Consider the following 20052-nt stretch of genomic DNA (forward strand, 5'->3'; position numbering starts at 1 on the left):
GCTCCCATTAATTGTATGGAAATAGGGCTTAAGTGGATAATTGGCTTCTCACCATGCTATGGCCGGATCCAAACTTCGCCTCCAGGAGCGGGCCGGTTGCATCGCAAGCTGTTTGGCGCCAGGTACGGTTTCTCGTTTTCAGCCTCTCCCGCTAGTCACCGGCCTCGTTGCACTTGAGCGAGAGTGCAACGAGGCCAGAGAATCACGGCCACAGTTTTAAAGAACTTTTGTAACTTGCTAATGGCTGGGTGGGTTGCTGAGAAATTGGTGGGATCTATCTTGACCGTGTCTGCCATTTAATGTAAAGTTTGTGGTGTGTTTTCCTACAGCCTGCCTGTTAATTCATGTTTGCCTCATGTTAATTCTGGATGTTAGGGTATTAAGAAATTTAAAAATGAAATGAAAATCACTTATTGTCACAAGTATGCTTCAAATGAAGTTACTGTGAAAAGCCCCTAGTCGCCACATTCCGGCGCCTGTTTGGGGAGGCTGGTATATAGTATTTACCGTTCGCTTTGTTGACTTGTAGAGAGTAACATTTATTTTGTTTGTTTGAAGCTGTGGATTCTTATAGCTTTATTCTCTTAGGTAACTGGGATTTCAAAGGTTATCTACTTTAAACAAAATGTTACCAGCCCCTAACTGGATTGTAACCAACATCTGGAGGCCTGGCTGTTATCGTAACAGACGTAAAATATGGCAAAGTGTCCATCATCCATATGGTTATGATAGGTATCATGAATTCTACCCTCTGCTCCAATCTGCAAAGACCACAGATATAATCCTTGAATAGATTGACAGTAACAAGTCATATAAAAATTGAGCCTTCTCCTGTTTGGAATCTGCCTCCTCTTCCAAACTTTACCTTCAGTAAGACAAATGTTTGCCTTTAAGCCTGGAAACAATAAGGATATAAAGAGCGTCATTAGCCAATGAAAATTTCCCCTCATCCATCAGGCCATGTATAATTTAATTGCATAGTCTTGTAATTTTCACTTCTATAACCCTACTTACTCCATCTGCCCATTCTTTTCTGAGTACATAATTTCTTTGAGCATATCTTTAACTACTACTTTTTTCATGTGACAATATGGTCTGAGTCACTTATATCAAGATTCATGGTATGTCTTTGTGATGCTCTTTGTGTAACTGTTTTCTGCACCTTTTGCCTGGTCCGTTGAGTCATTGGCACTGCATTGATTCTTCCTGTGACATCCTGCCACACTTACAGTTTCCTTTACATAGTTCTCCCTGTCAAAAATCTGCTACACTGTCTGCATTTCACTCATGTTCAGGACCTTGAGCTATTTAGCAGGAATATTGCACTCGTCACAGCCATTGTAAGCTTTTCAACATTTATGCCTGTTGAATGGCTTAATACCCCTCTCACATGTCTTGTGGAAAGCTGCTATTTTTCTTTTCCAATTAGAACAAGGAGATTACATAACATCTGGTGGGTGGAGGCTGTCAAATTCTGATACTTCAGATGTGAGACAGGCTTGGTGGACCAGATGGTTGTATCATGTCGCAGGCTATCGGTAAATCAATGAGGCTGATTTTTATTTTCAAACTGAAACTGTCTGATCATGGTATATGTACCAACATTTGAAGTAGATATTAAAATGTGATCTTTAGTGTGATATATTAGCACCCTATCCATTCATGGCACACATCAGGCTTCAGTTTCAGTTCACAGGTGATTCAGTCTACTTATTTAGAAAGCCTGAATCATACGATTTTGATGTATTAAAGAACAATGCGCCAATATCTTTAAAATAAAACCTAATAGAAATGATAAGATAATCATATAGTTTATCATTATTATAATTTATACCCATCTACTACTTCATAAGCATGGTGAAATATAATATAAATAGAAAAAGAATGTGTAAAGTTTTGTATGATCTTTGTCAGTCTCTCGGCTTTCAATTGGAGAATTTTATAAAGCAGAGGTTGAGCTGGAAATTTGTGCACCAATACCTTGAAATATTAATGTACAACATTTTCACGACAGTTCCAGAAATGGTGGAATTCTAGCCATGTCATCTGGGACAGTTTCCCAGAAGGAAAGAGAGCGGACCCAAGGACAAAATGAATCACTTCACTCTTATCTAGCTCTTAATGGCTGGTTCAAGAACAACTTGAGACAGATATATTTCTGATTTTAACAACGGGTTAAAGGGATATGGGGAACAGGTGGGGAGGTGGATTTGAGATCAGGGAGGGATCAGCCATGATCTGATTGAATGACAGAGCAGGCTCGAAGGGCTGAATTGCCTACTTTAGCTCCTAATTCCTATGTTCCTAACTTACAAATGCATTACTTAATTTAAGAACGGTGTGGGGTTGGGGAATTGGATTGAACAGAACTTGAAAAAATGTTTCTGTCATTTTTAATCACAGATCATGCACAATATTGTAACCTGCACTGTATTATGTAATTCTCCTCCCTGTATTTCATAATATGTAATTACATCATTGGGAATTTTGAGAATAAATTAAATTGGTCACCTTTCTGTAAGAGAATTCAATGTTGACCTATGTGGCGCAAAGGACCGGCAGATAGATTCCGACCTCAAACCAAGCTGGGGTGTGTGAAGGAACAGATGACAATGCACCTGCACGACAATAGTGAAAGACTTACTCCAGCAAAATTAAAGCATCCCTTGACTAAAAGAATAAACCAGTTATTTCATATGATTTAAAGAAATTAGTTCAGGCTGAATGACAACATTCTGTTTCTGAGCTGCTTTATTCTAATTCAATTAATTAGATAATGGAAAACAAGCAGAAAAACTGATCTGGGATTGCCACTCAAAGTCACTGGACCTTTAGTTGGTCCGTCACCGCATGAAGGACCTGAAAATCCCAGCCTGTTGTGGGATTATTGGGTGGATATGGTCTGGAGGTCACAGCGGTTGGCGGTTAGATGTAGGGCTGCTATCGGACATGGGGTTCTGTGTAAAAATTTCGAGGGTCATACTGGAGTATATGGAACAGAATGATAAAGGGGCGGATTCTCTCTCACAACTTTGTGGGAGGCACTGAAGGTGGTGATCAGGGGAGAGATCATGATGTTTGGCACATGTGGACGAGGAGGCAAGGGAGTGGTAGAAACTGATGAATGAGGCTCTAGGGGTGGATCGTAGATATACGAGGCACTTGACCCAGGAGTTAATGGCGTGCAGGAAAAAAACTGCAAATGCAGCATGACATGCTGTCCACAGACGGGGCAGTGCAGCAATTGAAGTGGGTGAAAGGGGGAATATATTAATATGGGGAGAAGGCCAGGGGCTGGTTTAGCTCACTGAGCTAAATCGCTGGCTTTTAAAGCAGACCAAGCAGGCCAGCAGCACGGTTCAATTCCCGTACCAGCCTCCCCGGACAGGCGCCGGAATGTGGCAACTCGGGGCTTTTCACAGTAACTTCATTGAAGCCTACTCGTGACAATAAGCGATTTTCATTTTTCATTCATTTCATTTCATCTCTTGGCTCACCAATTGAGGCAGCCAGGGAAATTGTTCAGGTTAGAGATTTGGAGGGCAATCTGGTCTCCACCCCGGATACGGTGAATAGAGGGTTCAGGGTCTTTTATGAGAGGTTGTATGGGTCAGAGCTGCCGGAGGATGAATGAGAGATGGCAAAGTTCCTGGTGGATTTGAGTTTCCCAAGGTGGGGGAGGAATGCATGCAGCTACCATAATCACAATACAACACAGTCTTACGTCTTGATAGCTCATTCACAAACTCAGTCTGTCATATGTGAAGAAATGGCCATGGTACGCTGTTCGTGCACCAGATAGAGAATCTGGTGAAATGATGCGACGACAATAATCTCTCCCTCAATGTCAACAAAACGAAGGAGATTGCCATCGACTTCAGGAAGCGTAGAGGAGAACATGCCCCTGTCTACATCAATGAGAACGAAGTAGAAAGGGTCGAGAGCGTCAGGTTTTTAGGTGTCTAGATTACCAACAACCGGTCCTGGTCTCCCCATGCCAACAATAGTTAAGAAAGCCCACCAACAAGGGCAGCATGGTGGCACAGTGGGTTAGCCCTGCTGCCTCATGGCACCGAGATCCCAGGTTCGATCCCGGCTCTGGATCACAGTCTGTGTGGAGTTTGCACATTCTCCCCGTGTTTGTGTGAGTTTCGCCCCCACAACCCAAAGATGTGCAGGCTGTTTTTTTTAGATGATTAGCACCTCAATGCTTAGAATGTTGGCTTGGAAGAGGATCCTAACATTAGACCACCAAACCTGCCAACAAATTTGAAGAATTTTGCAGAGACAGCATTGGTGATATTTCTCCAATGTCTTGAGGTAGATTGTCTGAGTCTGCAATGCATATAGGAGTGCAGGGTTGACTGCTGCCCAGTAAAAATGACTTTAATCTCAGGTTTGAGGACGCGGTCCTTGATCGCCCTTTCCCACAGCTTGCGCAGTGTTGTACTGTAAAACCTCAGACCAGTTTACTTAGTCAAACGTTTTACCCAGGTGCCCTTATATGTGAGATGAATTTGTAAAATTGTGTTTTAACGCAATTTTATTCACTGTTCTCTTACTCAGCAAAATATGACTCAGAATCACAGCTGAGCTTTGGGTTTCACCCGCACTTAGTGAAGGAGGCTGGCAGGCTTCGATCACGTAATGTGGATGTCTTCTCCGGGTTCTAAACCAGGGATCCTTTCTCCTTGCAATAGTTATGCCTGGGGGACTCCCAAGTTATTGCTGAGGAGCTGTTCTGATGTTCCTTTCTTTATACTTAGACCCCAACTGGGTAATGGGAAGTACAGGATACTCCTGTTAATCCATGGTGATTCAATCAAGACCCATTGTCCTCTGAAACCCCTTGTCTGACCAGCCATCAGCTCATTATGGAGTCTGATGGCTTCTTTTGTTCGTTCTTCGTCCTGCTGCAAAGTTGATCACCTGTATCTCGAAGTTTGTTACATATTCATAGCATGGTCTTGTTCTTTGGAGTGGGTAATCACAAAGTCCATATAGCAATAACAGATTTATGCCTTGACGTGGGATGGCCAGTATTGATGCCAGCCAGGGCCTCACGAGACAGTTTCTGTTCCTGGCCTATGTGTATCTTCTCAGCCTGTTTTCAGTACCGCAGTAGCTTTCTTCATTTCGATTTTTTGTTTTTCATTTTTCTAAATTTAGAGTACCCAATTCTTTTTTTTTCCAATTGAAGGGCAATTAATGTGGCCAATCTACCTACCCTGCAGATCTTTGGGTTGTGGGGGTGAGCCCCAGACAGACACTGGGAGAATGTGCAAACTCCACACAGACAGTGATTCGGGGCTGGGATCGAACCTGGGTCCTCGGCGCCGTGATTTATTTTGATTATTGAAGAACAGGGAGCAGCTTGCCTGGTAAATAGTCATAAGTCTACATAGCGAATGGCTTGATGTAAAATCTAAGTGATGAACATTCTCTACGTGCTGACCCAGCCAGGAATAGTACAGTTTCAAAGAGCTCAGTACCACTTGCTGATAAGATTGGGGTAGTTTACATAATGCCTCAATCCAAATTGACTAATAATTCTGTAACTGACATATTTCTATCACTATAAGCTGTCAATAATATTTATTATTATGCTAAAGAATCAAAAAGGAACTTCCCAGCCTCTGCTTTGTAAATACCTGTAGTGAACATTTTCCTGACAGATTCATAAACTTTGTTCTGTTGCATGAAATCAAAGCAATTTCAGAGAACAAAGAAATGAAAGACAATTGCAGTGATTTTATACTGAAAACTTTCAATCCCTGCTTGTATTTTTGCCATTGTCTTTTTATTTCTTAAATTCAGTTCATTGAACCCTGACCCTATTTTTCCCTAATCTGAAATGCTGAAGACAGATAGTCATTGCGTTCTCACTCCAGAGGTTGGCCAATGTGAGAAAGAGTGGGAGTTTCAAAAATAATCAAAGTTCCTTTGTTCCGTCTCAGATTATATTTGTTCAAGAAAATTGAAATCAATCTTCCTGTTGAACACATTTCTTAATTAGAAGTTAGGATCTCCAAGTCTCCTCGATGAATTGATTTTTACCTATTCCTGTTTTAAACATTTTTCTTTGGTGTTTGTGCACAATGAGCTACAGCAAGGTGAATTGTAGTACTGAAAGTTATAGTTGGTTGTGTGATAATTCCACTTACAATTCATTTCACCGTGATAACTTGAAGCAGAGTTACGTTAATAAAATTACAGTGGCAGATTATAAATTTGAACAGCTAGAAGTTTATTAACTCAAGGAAGTTATTCAAATTTAAAGGAAAATTTGCAGAACTATGGAGAAATAATAGAGGATTAGGACTAATTGAATATATTTGAAATAGCCACCTAAAGAACAATGGCTTCTTTGTGTACTGCAAGTTTTTAAAATTTGACCCATTGTGCATCCTCAAGTGAGGGCATTATAATGAACAATGATGAATTTGAGCATCAATAATGCTTTTCGTGTGAATGTGCCTAAACGGTTCATACAACAGGAGGAAATGCATACTGACAACAATGGATCCTATAGAGAGAGATAGCTTATTATGCAGGTTGTGCCTGCAATAATTGCACAACGTTTATCCACTTCAAATGTTTCTCAACACTTGTTAGTTAGATTTTTTGATTTTAGTGTCTTTGAAATAAATTACATTCATATTTATTTTTCTCGCTATTCTTGCTTTATTTGCAGCAAACTTCCTAGCTGGGCTAGGGCAGTGGTCCCAAGGATCTTCTACGTCACTGAAAAAGCTTGGAATTATTATCCATACACCATCACAGGTAAGACTTAGCATAATTGGTTGATATGGGCGGCACAATGACACAGTAGTTAGAATTGCTGTTTCACACGCCAGGGATCCAGGTTCAATTCCGACCTTAGGTGACTGTGGAATTTGCACCTTCTCCCCGTGTCTGTGTGGGTTTCCTCTGGGTGCTCCGGTTTCCTTCCACAGTCCAAAGAAGTGTATGGTTAGGGGGATTGGCCATGCTAAATTGCTCTTAGTGTCCAGGGATGTACAAGTTAGGTGGGGTTATGATGATAGGGCAGGGGAAAGAGCCTAGGTAGGGTGCTCTTTCAGAGGGTCGGTGCAGACTCAATGGGCCGAATGGCCTCATTCTGCACTGTAGGAATTCTATGGTTCTATGATATTTACAATGCACACAGCAGATAATTTTTCCTTAAAAAGTGAGGTTATTTACTTGACATCAACAGAAATTAATTTTAAATACCTATATTACACATTCTCTTTAAGAAATATTTTTGTCTTATCACATGGCTTCAGTGATGTTATTGTGTGGGTGGAGCTGGGCTGTGGCTCTGTGAGTTTTTACTTTCGCTTTGAGTATTGGAGCTGGTTTGTGGCTCTGTGAGTTTTTACTTTTGTTTTCACATTTGGCTACTGTTGACTCAGACAGAAGTATTTTGGCCTGTCTCTCTATTTCACTTTTAAAGAGTTATTCCAAGGAAGAAACCCAATTATTATACTTACCTGCTGTTTTGGTACAAAGAGGTTTGTGCTTTATGGTTTTGTTATTGAATTGGAACAGTTAAAGGGGAAATTCATTAAAGGGTATACATAGATTACTGTCACTGTGTGGGGGCTTTATGTTTGTAGTTGATAATAATTCTTACTGTGTGTGTTCATACAGATGTTATCTAAATTATTAGAATAAAGCTTGTTTTTTAATTAAAAGCACCTAAGAGGGAAGCACAGTGACGCATTGCTGCCTCACGGCGCCGAGGTCCCAGGTTCGATCACGGCTTTGGGTCACTGTCCGTGTGGAGTTTGCACATTCTCCCCGTGTTTGCATGGGTTTCGCCCCCACAACCCAAAGATGTGCAGGGTAGATGGATTAGCAATGCTAAATTGCCCCTTAATTGGAAAAACTAATTAGGTACACTAAATTTATTTTTAAAAATTTAAACATTTCTTAAAAAACACCTAAGAACTCTTTTGAATAACACCTGAAAGGCAGGCTCTTGTGCTCATCGTAACCAAAATCAATAAACAGTTATAGGTCAGGTGAATTCCAGAATATACTTTGATGTTTTCTAAACCCTGGCCCATAACAATAGAAGATAGCAAATAAAGTAAATATCGGTCCCTTAGAAGCAGGGAGAAGAAAAATTATCATAAGGAACGAGGAAATGGTGAAGACATTAAATAAATATTTTGTGTCTGTCTTCACAATGGAAGACACAAGTTCCAGAAATAGATGATAAATCTAGGGGCTATAAAGAGGAAATTCGGGAAATTAATACCAGCAGAGATAAATTTAAGAGACTAAAGTATAAAAAATCCATTGTGTCTGATAGCCAAGACTGTAGGATTCTAAAAGACATGGCTGTAGAGATGATCTATGTGCAGGCTATGATTTTCCAAAATTCCTTGGATTCAGGAACGATCCCACTGGAAATTGACAAATGTTACACTGTTTTTTCAGAAAGAAGGGAAAGGGTAAACAGTAAACGGCAGACCAGTTAGCCTAATATCAGTTGTTGGGAAAATTATGGAATCTATTATTGAGGAAGTCTTAACAACATACTTAGAACAGCATAGTATGATTAGAGAAACCAACATGGTTTTACTAAAGGGAAATACTGGTTTGATAATTAATAGGATTTTTTTGGCAATGCAGTTGGGTAGATAAAAGGGAACCAGTAGATGTGGTGTACCTGGATATACAAAAGACATTCGACTAGGTACCATACTGAACCCGGGTCCTCGGCCCCGTGAGGCAGCAGTACTAACTACTGCACCACTGTGCCGCCTCGGGAATGTGCAAAATTATTAAGAATCCATAGAATCCCTACAGTACAGAAGGGCGCCATTTGGTCCATCAAGTCTGCATCAACCCTCTGAAAAAGCACCTTACCTAGGCACACTCCCCCACCCTATCCCCACCTAACCTGCACATCTTTGGTCTGTGGGAGGAAACCGGAGCAAATGGAGGAAACCCACGCAGACATGGGAAGAACATGCAGACACCCCACAGATAGTTACCCAGGGTCAGAATTGGACCCAGGTCACTGGCGCTGTGAGGCAATAGTGCTAACCACAGTACTGTGTGCTGTTCGGTCTCCACATTTAAGAACAGATATATTTGCATTGGATGTGGTCCAGCAAAGATTCACTCAATTGGTCCTTCTGGTAAGGGTTTGTTGTATGATGAGAGGTTGAGTAAATTGGGCTTAAATTCTCAAGAGTTTCGAAAAATGAGAGGCGATCTCATTGCAACCTACAAAATTCAGAAGGGACTTGGTAAGGTGGATGTTGAGAGATTGTTTCCATTTGTCAGGAAATCTAAAACAAGGGGGCACAGTCTCAGGGTGTGGGGCTGATCATTTAGGACCGGGATTAGGAGAAATTTCTTGGCTCAAAGGGTTGTGAATCCTAGGAATGCTCTACCCCAGAAGGTTATGAACGCTCTAGTGCAGTGCTGGTCCGAGGCAACAGAAGAGCTCCTACATGACTGCTTGGAGTCAGTGGACTGGTCCATGTTTAAGAACTCAAGTGACCAACCTAAACGAGTATGCCACAACTTTTTTTTATTAGCAATTGGACATTCTGAATTCTCCCCTCAAAGTAAAGCCTGGGGATGCTGAGATCTCTTGTGCAGCCGCTGGCAATGCCCTTGGTATTCAGCTTATTCTTTTTTTAAATATGAATTTGCAGTACCCAATTATTATTTTTTCCAATTAAGGGGCAATTTAGTGTGGCCAATCCAACTCGCCTGTGAAGTGTTGGCTAGTGTAGACTCAAGAGATGAACAGACACTTCCAACACTGATGAAGGTTCAACTCAATTTTATTAACTACTTCTAACTAACTAACACACGATGACTGTGGGTCTAAATTATGCTAACTTAAACTAGAGACCTAAGCCTTGTCCGAACCAGTTGATTCTCTCAGCACATGGTGTGAGTATGTGCTGGGCTGGATGAGTTCTTGTGACACTGAGAGGCAGCACCCAGAATGAGCGGGAACCGTGGTGCCCTCTGCCTTTATAGTGTGTGTATTCTAACTGGTGATTGGCTGCGGTGTTTGTCCATGTTGATTGGCCCCTGTGTGTGTCCATCAGTGTGTGTCTGCACCATGTTATACTGGTGTATATTACGACAGCCTGCACATTTTTAGGTTGTGGGGTGAAACCGACGCAGACACGGGGAGAATGTGCAAAAGCTTCTGGAAAGGGCGGTCCCAACTAGAGTGGAGATGCAGTCACAGGAACTGCATGAGGTGTTGTCACCAAAGGTGGTGATGTGTTAGGCAGGTTGGTTCGATGTGGACTGCACTCGATGCAGGGAAGTTAGAAACAGACGTTTAACACTGGAGAAGATCCAACACTATTTTATTCAACCATAGAACTGCTATACGTATTCAGCTGTCGACACTATACTGAACTGACTGGTGACCTTGTAGTAGCCTGACCACACTTACTAGCTACCGCATGGTGTTTGCACTTGCTAGCTCGTGGACTCTGACTGTCTCAGTAGCTGTTCCCGAGAGAGCGGGACACCTCGTGCCCTCTGGCTTTATAGTGTAGTATGCTTTATAGTGGTAGTATGCTGTGTTGTATGCTTACTGGTCATCCTATGTGTCAATCACTGCCTGTCTGCATCTCATTATATACATGAGTGGATATTATGACATCTCCCCCCCTTTTGTTTAGTTAAATAAATACTGAGGTGTGTATACGTATATATGCCTGACTATATACAAACGGTGCTTGAACAAATGTATACACATGGGAAGGTGTCAATAGTGCAGATACATGGCAAACAAAGCAATATTTACAAAGGTTAAATCGATGAATTCAGTCACAAAATTTACAAAAGTTCAGTCTACAGATTCATTCTTTGTGATGGGCGACAAATTATTGTCGATTGCCGCAGAGGTGGATCAGGAGCCGCCTGCACGTGGATAGGTGGGATCGCTGCCATCGCGGTGGTTGCGTGGGCCTGCAGGATCGCTGGCAGATCGGTGGCCTCGTGGCAGGGTACGTCTGGAGGAAGTATGATGGCCGGCGGAGCACTGCGGTCAGGTGGTGGGCATGGAACTCTTCGCAATGCCCGTCTGTTGCGCCATAGCAGGGAGCCATCAGCCATGTTTGACAACTTGTTTGACAACAACAGCTGTGGCTGACCAGCCGCCCTCAGGCAACTGGACGCGAACATGATTGGCTGGAGCCAGCTCGGGTAGATCCGTAGCATGAGCATCATATGTGGCCTTCTGTTGGGCCCGGGACTGCTGCATTTCTGGAAAACAGTGAGGTGGTCAAGGTCTGGAACATGGATGGCTGGAACTGTGGTCCACAGAGTGCGATTCATGAGCATCTGCGCTGGAGACAACCCAGTGGACAGTGGGGTTTCCCTGTATGCTAGCATTGCCAGGTTCAAGTCGGAGCCTGAGTCTGCAGCTTAGCACAGCAACCGCTTGACAATATGGACCCCTTTCTCGGCCTTCCCGTTTGATTGCGGGTAGTGGGGACTGGAGGTAATGTGACGTAAGTTGTAGGACTGTGCAAAATCAGACCATTCCTGGCTGTAAAAGCATGGGCCGTTGTCGCTCATTACCGTGAGCGGTATCCCGTGCCTGGCGAACATTTCTTTTCAGGCGTTGATGACCGCCTTCGACGTGAGGTCGGACAGTTTCACCACTTCTGAGTAACTGGAGAAGTAGTCGACCAGGAGTACGTAGTCACGCCCCTTGGCGTGGAAAAGGTCTCCACCTACTTTGGACCACGGAGAGGTCACAATCTCGTGCTGTTGCAGTGTTTCCTTGGGTTGAGCCGGTTGAAACCTCTGATAGGTGGGGCAGTTGAGGACCGTGTTGGCAATGTCCTGGTACCCGGCCAATAAACCGCCTGCCGAGCTCTGCGGCGGCATTTCTCGACTCCAAGGTGACCCTCATGGAGTTGACCCAGCACCATAGCCTGCATGCTCTGAGGAATAACGATCCTGTCGAGTTTCAGAAGGATTCCCTCCACAACCGTCAGCTCATCCTTAAAGTTGAAGAACTGGGGACATTGTCCCTTCTGCCAGCCATGGGCGAGGTGCTTCATCACGCGCTGCAGTAGGGGATCTTTGGCAGTTTCTTTGTGTATTTGTATAACTCTGAGGTCTTCATGGCATTGATTGCCAGCAGCTTGTCAGCTTCAGGTTGCACACCCTGCTGTGAAATGTGGTCACCCAGAAACCTGATAGCGGACCTACCAAATGAGCATTTGGCCCTGTTGAGCTGGAGGCCGTTTTCATGTATCCTCTGGAAAACCTGTTTGAGGCGAACGATGTGATCCTCGGGCGTCGTGGACCAGTTGATCACGTCGTTCACATAGACTCGCACCCCCTCGATGCCCTCCATCATGTGCTCCATTATGCACTGAAATATTTGGAAGCTGATATGATACCAAAAGGCATGCGGTTGTAGCAATACCTGCCGAACGGAGTGTTAAACGTGCACAGCTTCCGACTGGACTCATCCAGCTTTATCTGCCAAAACCCACGGGAGGCGTCCAGCTTGATAAAGAATTTGGCATGAGCCATCTCACAGGTTAACTCTTCACACTTTGGGATCGGGTAGTGCTCGTGCATGATGTTGCGATTCAGGTCTTTGGGATCAATGCAAATGCGGAGTTCACCAGAGGGCTTCTTGACGCAGACCATGGAGCTGACCCAGTCTGTTGGTTCCGTGACCTTTGAGATGATACCCTGGTCTTGGAGCTCTCGTAGCTGCGTTTTCAGATGATCCGTGAGAGGGGTCGACACCCGGTGCAGTGCATGGATGACTGGGATGGCATTCGGTTTGAGCAATATCTTGTAACGATATGGGAGCACTCCCATTCCATCAAACACGTTGTGGTGTTGCGTGAGAATGTCGTCTATTGCAACCTGGAGATTTACATTGGGTGAGGCAGTCGCCGGTGTCGAGGACATGGCATGGATGCGCTGGACCAGATTTAGGAGTTTGCATGCGCGAGCACCGAGCATGGATGCCTTGTTAGGCCGGACGATCTCAAATCGTAACGTCACTTTGATTACCTTGTGAGATTCACCTAGCTGACACGATCCACTGGCAGCTATGGCATTGTCATTGCAGTCAAGGAGCTGGCAGGCAGGTGGAAGAATGCTAGGTTGGTCTCGGATGCTGTCGAGGTCCGACTGTGATATGAGGTTTGCAGATGCACCCAGTGTCCAATTTAAATTGGATGCGAGACTGGTTAACATAGAACATAGAACATTACAGCGCAGTACAGGCCCTTGGGCCCTCGATGTTGCGCTGTCCTGTGAAACCCCTCTAAAGTCCCTCTACACTATTCCCTTGTCGTCCATATGCCTATCCAATGACTTTTGAACGCATTTAGTGTTGGCGAGTCCACTACTGTTGCAGGCAGGGCATTCCACGCCCGTACTACTCTCTGAGTAAAGAATCTACCTCTGACATCTGTCCTATATCTATCTCCCCTCAATTTAAAGCTATGTCCCCTCGTGCTGGACATCACTATCCGAGGAAAAAGGCTCTCAATGTCCACCCTATCTAATACTCCAAATGCGGCCGCACCAGAGTTTTGTACAACTGCAACATGACCTCATGGCTCCGAAACTCAATCCCTCTACCAATAAAAGCTAACACACCGTACGCCTTCTTAACAACCCTCTCAACCTGGGTGGCAACTTTCAGGGATCTATGGACATGGACACCGAGATCTCTCTGCTCGTCCACACTACCAAGAATCTTACCATTAGGCCAGTACTCTGTCTTCCTGTTATTCCTTCCAAAATGAATCACCTCACACTTTTCTCCATTAACCTCCATTTGCCACCTGTCAGCCAAGCTCTGCAGCTTATCTATGTCACTCTGTAACTTGTAACATCCTTCCACACTGTCCACAACTCCACCGACTTTAGTGTCATCTGCAAATTTACTCGCCCACCTTTCTACGCCCTCCTCCAGGTCATTTATAAAAATGACAAACAGCAGCGGCCCCAAAACAGATCCTTGTGGCACACCACTAGTAACTGGACACCAGACAGACCATTTCCCATCAACCACCACCCTTTGTCTTCTATCAGCTAGCCAATTTCTGATCCAAACTGCTAAATCACCCTGAATCCCATGCCTCTGTATTTTCTGCAATAGCCTTCCGTGGGGAACCTTATCAAACGCTTTACTGAAATCCATATACACCACATCAACTGCTTTACCCTCATCCACCTGTTTGGTCACCTTCTCGAAGAACTCAATGAGGTTTGTGAGGCACGACCTACCCTTCACAAAACCATGTTGACTATCTCAAATCAAATTATTCCTTTCCAGATGATTATACATCCTATCTCTTATAAACCTTTCCAAGACTTTTCCCACAACAGCAGTAAGGCTCACTGGTCTATAGTTACCGGGGTTATCTCTACTCCCCTTCTTGTACAAGGGGACAACATTTGCTATCCTCCAGTCCTCTGGCACTATTCCTGTAGACAAAGATGACTTATAGATCAAAGCCAAAGGCTCAGCAATCTCCTCCCTAGCTTCCCAGGCCCAGGGGACTTACCTATTTTCACACTTTCCAGAATGGCTAACACCTCCTCCTTATGAACCTCAAGCCCTTCTAGTCTAGTAGCCTGTATCTCAATATTCTCCTCAACAACTTTGTCTTTTTCCTGTGTGAATACAGACGAAAAATACTCATTTAGCACCTCTCCTATCTCCTCAGACTCCACGCACAACTTCCCACTACTGTCCTTCACTGGCCCTACTCTTACCTTAGTCATTCTTTTATTCCTGACATACCTATAGGAAGCTTTAGGGTTATCCTTGATCCTACCTGCCAAAGACTTCTCACGTCCTTGCTTGGCTCTTCTTAGCTCTCTCTTTAGAGCCTTCCTAGCTAACTTGTAACTCTCAAGCGACCCAACTGAACCATCACGTCTCATCTTCACATAAGCCTCCTTCTTCCTCTTGACAAGTATTTCAACTGCTTTAGTAACCCATGGTTCCCTCGCTCGACCACTTCCTCCCTGCCTAACAGGTACATACTTATCAAGGACACGCAGTAGCTGTTCCTTGAACATGCTCCACATTTCCATTGTGTCCATCCCCTGCAGTTTTCCTCTCCAGCTGATGCATCCTATGTCTTGCCTCATTGCATCACTAGGCGCCGTCCGAGGCCACTCGCCTGCCGAGGAGGCCGATGAGCACCGCAGCTGGGGCGATCCACAGGAAGGGTTGTCGGGATCAGAATTCTGCATGCCTTGTTGGACACAGCGGACACGTCTGCGCTGCAGCTGGGATAGCTGGTTGTTGTTTGGTGGAGCGGACCTGCATAAGGTCGCGTAATGCCCAGGCTTTCCACACTGTGGACATCTGGCTGGACATTGCCGCTTTCAATGGGCGGAGCCACAATTTGGACACGTCATGACGCTGACATCAGCGCGTTCCGTGCGCCATCGCGCATGCGCAGTGCGGTCGGCTGCCTTTTGCACATGCGCATCAGGGTCTTCGGCCTCGTCGTCCACCCGGTCGTGGCGCGCTGCGTAGGGACTAGGGAAAAGCGCGCGAAACGGCCACTTTCCTTGATGCTCAGGCCTTGCATTTTTGCTATGGCCTGCACCCTTTCTGCCTCATGGGAGATTAGTTTTGCATGTTCTGCCACCCTGATACGGGAGTAACGATTCCTGGCATGCTCATGGACAACGCACGTTTCGATGGCGATAGAGAGGGTCAACTGTTTGATTTTGAGAAGCTGCTCCCGCAGGGAGTCGGACTGGACCCCGAAAACGATCTGATCCCAGATCATGGAATCAGCCGTCGAGTCATAATTACATGACTGCGCTAGGATGCGGAGATGTGTCAAGAAGGGCTGAAAAGGTTGATCCTTCCCCTGAAGTCTCTGTTGGAAGATGTACCGTTCAAAGCTCTCATTCACCTTAATTTCGCAGTGATTGTCGAATTTCAGCAGAACCATCTTGAACGTCGTCTTGTCGCCATCGGCAAACGTGAGCGAGTTATAGATGTGGATGGCGTGGTCCCCCGCAGTCGACAGGAGCAGCGTGATCTTTTGGGAATCCGATGCTGCCTCGAGGTCGGAGGCCTCGATATACAGGAGGAACTTCTGTTTGAAGACTTTCCAATTGGCGCTGAGGTTGACGGAGATCCGGAGTTGCAGAGGAGGTTGGATCTTTTCCATGCCGCTGGATGGCTGCATGCTGGTCATTGCAGATTCACTCGAGGTAGGTTCGTTAGAGTTAATAGCTCTCTGGTACCATGATGTGTTATCTGTGTTGGTCTAACATCGACTGCAACTGGATGCAGTAAAACGAGAAACAGGCTTCCGACACAGGAGACGGTACAACACTGTTTTATTGAACCTGTTGATTGCTGTACATAATCTGCTGTGGGTTGACAGTCTGTTAACCTAACTGATAACCTCCTACTGGCTTGACCAGACTATCTCTCTATCACATGGTGATGATGTTAATTGGCCTGTGCATTGCGACTATCTCCCTGGCCGTGTCCTGTGAGAGTGGGAGAGCCTTAATGCCCTGTGGGCTGTATAGTGGTGGTGTCCTGTCTGGTGATTGGTTGTTCTGTGTCGTGTGTGTTCATTGGTTATCCAGTGTGTCAATCACTGCCTGTCTGCATCTCATGATATACATGAGATGCATGACAACCCTGACCCCACAGGCCATCCTCTGGTTCCCCCCCTTCAACCTCCGCTGCCTCCCGGTCCTGGCAGGCACCCCCCTTCCACCCCCGCTGCCAGCCCTGCCAGTGGCAGGACCGGCAGCCCACTGTCTTGCCTCGGCATATCCTATCTCCTCTCTCTCCCTCATCGTCCACGGCGCCTGTTTCTTGATTTTTAAAACCACAAGTGAAACTCACCATCGGTAATTCCTCTCGGTGGAGGCGGAGCATCGCAGAGGTCACGGAGAATACCGAGTCAGGCCCACTAATGACAAGCCAATGGCATTTACAGTACGTGTGGAGTAAAACGCATTGGCTCCGCTGTCGAGCATCGGAGCATGGCAGTCTGTCGGGTGTCTGCGCCGGCCATGATTTTTGTTTCATGTGTGATTCTCCACCCAAACGCCTTTCCCGATTCCGGCACAGGCCAACGGAGAACCCTGCCCCAGCTATTTTAAACAGGGCCTGGAACAGTCAGCAAACAGTGCTATGCCAGCTTTGAGTGTTCTAAAATTCCGTAATGCTTCATTTTACATTGGTCTTTCAAATGCAAAATATTTTGCTGTGTTTTTGAAAGCACATTGGGATGCAAATATGTCGCTAGGTTACCATACAAATGAGAGAGATAGAACAGTTGCTGCCATGGATACTACTGTATACATAGAAAACAAAACAACGTGTTATTATATCACAACACTACATGAGACTCTGTCAGCCAAGTGTGTGGGGAGGAACAACCATAAAATATACTGAATATGACCCTCAGAAAGTGGCATCAAATAACATTCAGCTTCACAAGCCAAATCCGGCGGCTAACTAGTAGAACCATGGAACCATAGAATTCTTACAGTGGAAAAGAAGGCCATTTGGCCCATTGATTCTGCACCGACCCTCAGAAAGAGCACCCTACCTCCGCCCGCTACCCCACCCTTTCCCTGGAACCTCATAACCCCACTTAAACGCGCCATGAGGCAGCAATGCTAACCACTGTGTCACAGTGCTGCCTCGCCATGCAAATTTATGCATGCCGTGGAATACGAGGGATTCCTAGGGAATCCCGCTATCGAGCCACCATCTTGAGCGGCAGCCCGATAGCGAGGTGGGTGGCCCCCTCCCCCCCACCCACCCCAACCCCACACCGCAAATCAGCCTCTTTGATGTGGTCAATGTTTACAAACATTGGGGTTTCACCACAGGCCTGTAGGAGGAAACCTACACAGACATAGGGAGAGTGTACAAACTCCATATAGACACTAAGGGGCAATTTAGAATGGCCAATCCACCTAACCTGCACTTCTTTGGGGCAGCACGGTGGCACAGTGGTTAGCATTGCTGCCTACGGCGCTGAGGACCCGGGTTCGAATCCCGGCCCTGGGTCACTGTCCGTGTGGAGTTTGCACATTCTCCCCGTGTCTGCGTGGGTTTCGCCCCCACAACCCTAAAGATGTGCAGGTTAGGTGAATTGGCCACACTAAATTGCCCCTTAATTGGAAGAAATAATTGGGTACTCTAAAAAAATTTTAAAAAAAAAATAAAAAAAAAAATAAATAAATAAATAAAAAAAAACAAAAAAAAAAATAAAAAAAAAAAAAACCTGCACTTTTTTGGACTGTGGGAGGAAACGTACACAGATGTGGGGAGAGCGTGCAAACTCCATATAGTCACCCAAGGCCTTAATTGAGCCTGGGTCCCTGGCGCTGTGAGGCAGCAGTGCTAATCACTGTGCAACCGTACTGCCCCAAGAATGACATTTTACAACATTATGATGTCAGCTGATGTATGATACATCTCATAATGACTGTTATTGTTGCGTGCAAGAGTCAGCGAGATAACTGGATATTTTAACTAAGGTTTGGAATCGCCACTTTCGACTCCTCCACTCTTGTTAAATTCTAAGTCCCATTTTTCGTCCCAAATAAATCCCAAATTATAAGTTGTCAGGGTCCGGTTTAGCGGCCAGGGGCTGGTTTAGCACAGGGTTAAAGAGCTGGCTTTTAAAGCAGACCAAGGTAGGCCAGCAGCACGGTTCAATTCCTGTACCAGCCTCCCCGAACAGGAGCCGGAATGTGGCGACTAGGGGCTTTTCACAGTAACTTCATTTGAAGCCTGCTTGTGACAAGCGATTTTCATTTTGTTTCATTTTCATAAGACTACCTATCTGGCATCCAGTGCTGATGAGCAGAAATATCCTCCAATTAAATATTGGGCAGACTAAAACTATTGGACTAGATTTTCCACCCCGGGATGCCTGGAATGTGTTCCCTGATGGGACGGAGAATCGGGCGTCGGGCCAAATTTGTGATCAGCGGCGGGTGCCAACCCGAATGCTTTCTGAGTAGTGGTCTGTGATTGACAGTGTGCAAAAACCATCTGCAGCTCTGATCCATTCATATCCGATCACGCTTCAGGCTGATTTGCAGTGCGAGGGTGGAGGGGGAGGGGGCCGTACACCTCGCTATCGGGCTGCCACTCAAGATCGTGATCCGAAAGCAGGATTCCCTAGGAATTCCTCGTATTCCACAGCGTGCATAAATTTGCATGGCGAGGCAGCACGGTGACAGTGGTTAGCATTGCTGCCTCACGGTGTCGAGGTCCCAGATTCGATCCCGGCTCTGGGTTACTGTACGTGTGGAGTTTGCACATTCCCCCCGTGTGTTTCGCCCCCACAACCCAAAAGATGTGCAGATTAGGTGGATTGGCCACGCTAAATTGCCCCTCAGTTGGAAAAAATTAACTAAATTTATAGATAAAATAAATTAATTTGGATGGCATGTAACACTGAATTACATTCCACTTTACGACTGTAAGGGGATCGTAAAACTGATGTAATTCAGTTCCAGCGGAAGAACAATGGGGAATCCACCCCATTGTTTTCAGTCTCCATTCCTTAATGACTGATTTTACCCCCTCCTTGGCAGCAGTCTCAGATTAAGCCAGTCTGTTTGTAACCTTGGTGTCACAGTTGATTCTGAGATGTGTTTTCGACTTCATATTCTTGCCATCACAAACATCGCTTCTTTTCACTTTCGCCACATTGCCCAACTTAGTCCCTCTCATAGATACATAGATACATGGAAGATAGGAGCAGGAGGAGGCCTTTTGGCCCTTTGAGCCTGCTTCATCACGATCATGGCTGATCATCCAACTCAATAGCCTAATCCTGCTTTCTCTCCATAGCCTTTGATCCCATTCTGCCCAAGTGCTATATCCAGCCGTCTCTTGAATATATTCAAAGTTTTAGTATCAACTACTTCCTATGGTAATGAATTCCACAGGCTCACCACTCTTTGTGTGAAGAAGTGTCTCCTTATCTCTGTCCGAAATGGTTAGCCCCGATTCAGGGACTGGTTTAGCTCACTGGGCTAAAT

The 20052-nt window shown here is 45.2% G+C and overlaps 1 protein-coding gene and 1 long non-coding RNA gene across 6 annotated transcripts in view; one reads left to right on the top strand and one right to left on the bottom strand.

The window, feature by feature from the left end:
• The window catches only part of pitpnc1a (phosphatidylinositol transfer protein cytoplasmic 1a), a 384643-nt gene that overhangs the window by 212325 nt on the left and 152266 nt on the right, over window positions 1-20052 (top strand). For all 5 annotated transcript variants that reach the window (XM_038776790.1, XM_038776787.1, XM_038776789.1 and 2 more), the window contains one exon: window positions 6695-6783. In XM_038776790.1, coding sequence (XP_038632718.1) covers window positions 6695-6783 — 89 coding nt within the window. The remainder of the gene's footprint in view (window positions 1-6694; window positions 6784-20052) is intronic.
• LOC119953019 lies at window positions 571-17211 on the bottom strand. Its single transcript, XR_005457938.1, has 3 exons — window positions 16883-17211; window positions 2512-2618; window positions 571-895 (listed from the first exon to the last, which is right to left on the bottom strand). It is a non-coding gene; the product is annotated as an uncharacterized LOC119953019 (long non-coding RNA).

Source organism: Scyliorhinus canicula, chromosome 18 (genome assembly GCF_902713615.1).
Source record: "Scyliorhinus canicula chromosome 18, sScyCan1.1, whole genome shotgun sequence".
Lineage (NCBI taxonomy): Eukaryota > Metazoa > Chordata > Chondrichthyes > Carcharhiniformes > Scyliorhinidae > Scyliorhinus > Scyliorhinus canicula.